The 2,041-nt window shown below is 40.8% G+C and overlaps 1 protein-coding gene across 1 annotated transcript; it reads right to left on the bottom strand.

The window, feature by feature from the left end:
* Positions 1–423: 423 nt before the first annotated feature.
* Positions 424–1,758, bottom strand: LOC130463495 (uncharacterized). Its single transcript, XM_056832639.1, has 3 exons — positions 1,681–1,758; positions 1,098–1,446; positions 424–1,007 (listed from the first exon to the last, which is right to left on the bottom strand). Exons 1-3 carry the CDS (start codon positions 1,756–1,758, stop codon positions 424–426), a joined length of 1,011 nt encoding a protein of 336 aa, XP_056688617.1.
* Between the last annotated feature and the right edge of the window lie 283 nt (positions 1,759–2,041).

Raw genomic sequence — 2,041 nt, 5'->3', positions numbered from 1 at the left:
ATGAAGAAAAAGCTAAAACATCAACAAAAAGTAGTTAACGTTGTAATACAAATGGGGATATTGATGTTTGTAATCCTACTATTTGTAATCATGAAGTAAACACAATTAATGAGTAATAATATCACATTTCATTAACTATTGTTGTTGCAAAATATGCACAAAATACCTAAATGGGATGCAATTCTATTTAAGCTTCAAATACAAAACATTGCACCAACTAACTTTAATGTTGTTCTCAGCTTCAAAAACAAAACATTCAATATTTGCAAGATCAAAACATTTGTGCAAAAAACTACCCAAAAAATCTTATATGTTGACAGATCATTTCCCCCCTCAGGCTTGCTTGGATTTCTTGCCCTTTGGTGCTGCCTTGGAAGTGCTTGCACCATCAGAGGTTGTTTTCCTCTTATTTGTTGCAGCTCTCTATTTTGGTGGTGCCTTGGAAGTGCCTGCACCAGACTTGCAGGTCCTTGCATTTTGGCCCATTTCCTTGCATTTGCTACACTTAACTGAAGTGTGCCTCTTCCTCTTTCTAGCTTCCATGGCACCCCTCCTTCTCTGTTTTTGAGGTCTTCCAGCACCCCTCTTGATCCCAGGTGGTTTAATGGTGGGCAGTGTGGATCCAGGCCACTGAGTAGGGTCAGCCATTGGGTGCATATGCTCTGCATATGCCTGTTTATAAGCAGCACCCTTGAAATAAGTGGAAACAAAGTCGACAGGGTCAAGTCTCTGGTTGTAGATGACCCTCAAGCCATGTTTGCAGGGCATACCTGACCCCTGACATACTCCACACCCACAGGTTCTGTTGTGTAGATTGACTGGGAACTTCACATTGCCATCCTTCACCTCAAACTCCCCACCACCACATGCAGTAGAGTAACAGAATCTGGATTCTGCACTTCTCAACTCTATTTCATGTTTGGCATAGTCTGTTAAGTGGTTAGGCTCCATGTTTGCTGCTTTATCAAACCTGACCCCAATTCTCTCCATGGACCACTCCCTTATGGCTGCAAATAAACACATAAGAAGTTAATATAAGAACAGTCACTGAAACTTTGACACAAACAGCAAATGAGAAGAAAAATAGAAGACTTTACCTTCAAATAGTGACAACAAAGGTAAATCCCTGTATGGCTTGGTGAGAGCATTGAATGATTCCACATAATTAGTTGTGTTATGATCACAACACACTGCTGGATCAAACTGATGTCTTGACCACTGCTCAGTACATGTGTCCAGGTACTTTGTTGCATTTGGATCAAATTCAGTGATCTTCTCTATTGCCTTGTTGTAAACAAAGGGGTTGTAGGCATTTGCAGCTATCCAGAAGAGCTTGTGGAAAAGTTCTCCACTCCAACCTCCATTCTTGCAATTCATGTACAGATGCTGAGCACAACACCTTCTAGTGGCCCTTGGGAAGTTTTCATGAACAGCTAAATCCACCCCCTGAAATTACAAAGCAAGGCAAAGCAAAGCAAACATTTAGAGTGAATGGGCATTTGGTGAAACAATGTACTGAAATTATTTAAACTTAGGGGTATTTGGTGAAATAACTTTAAACTTAGGGGCATTTGGTGAAAATACTTTAAACTTAGGGGTATTTGGTGAAATAACTTTAAACTTAGGGGTATTTGGTGAATTTATAAAAAGATGAATAAGAGATAAAAGTTAAGATCTCACCCTCATTCTGTCACTGATGAATGTCCAGTCATCCCTGCTGCAGCCTTCTCTCTCAAACAGTGCCCTGAGGTTCCTCATAAAATAGTTCCAGCTCTCTTGACTTTCAGTGTCAACAACCCCATAAGCCAACAAGAAGATCTCATTGTTGCCATCAATCCCCAAGGTTGACAGAAGAATCCCTTGAAAAACCCACTGAGGTGAGCTCCATCAATTCCTATCATTGGCCTACACCCCTTAAGAAATCCCCTTACTTGTGCACCAAAGGAAAAAAAGCAAGCCTTGAACTTTGGTTGCACATCCCCAGGATCACTATGCCATGTGATCAGTGCATAACTCCCACGGTTAGTATCCTTTATCATCT

Source organism: Spinacia oleracea, chromosome 6 (genome assembly GCF_020520425.1).
Source record: "Spinacia oleracea cultivar Varoflay chromosome 6, BTI_SOV_V1, whole genome shotgun sequence".
NCBI classification, from domain to species: Eukaryota; Viridiplantae; Streptophyta; class Magnoliopsida; order Caryophyllales; family Amaranthaceae; genus Spinacia; species Spinacia oleracea.
Note: the sequence above shows the minus strand (reverse complement) of the source record. Positions and strands in the feature narration are given on the sequence as shown.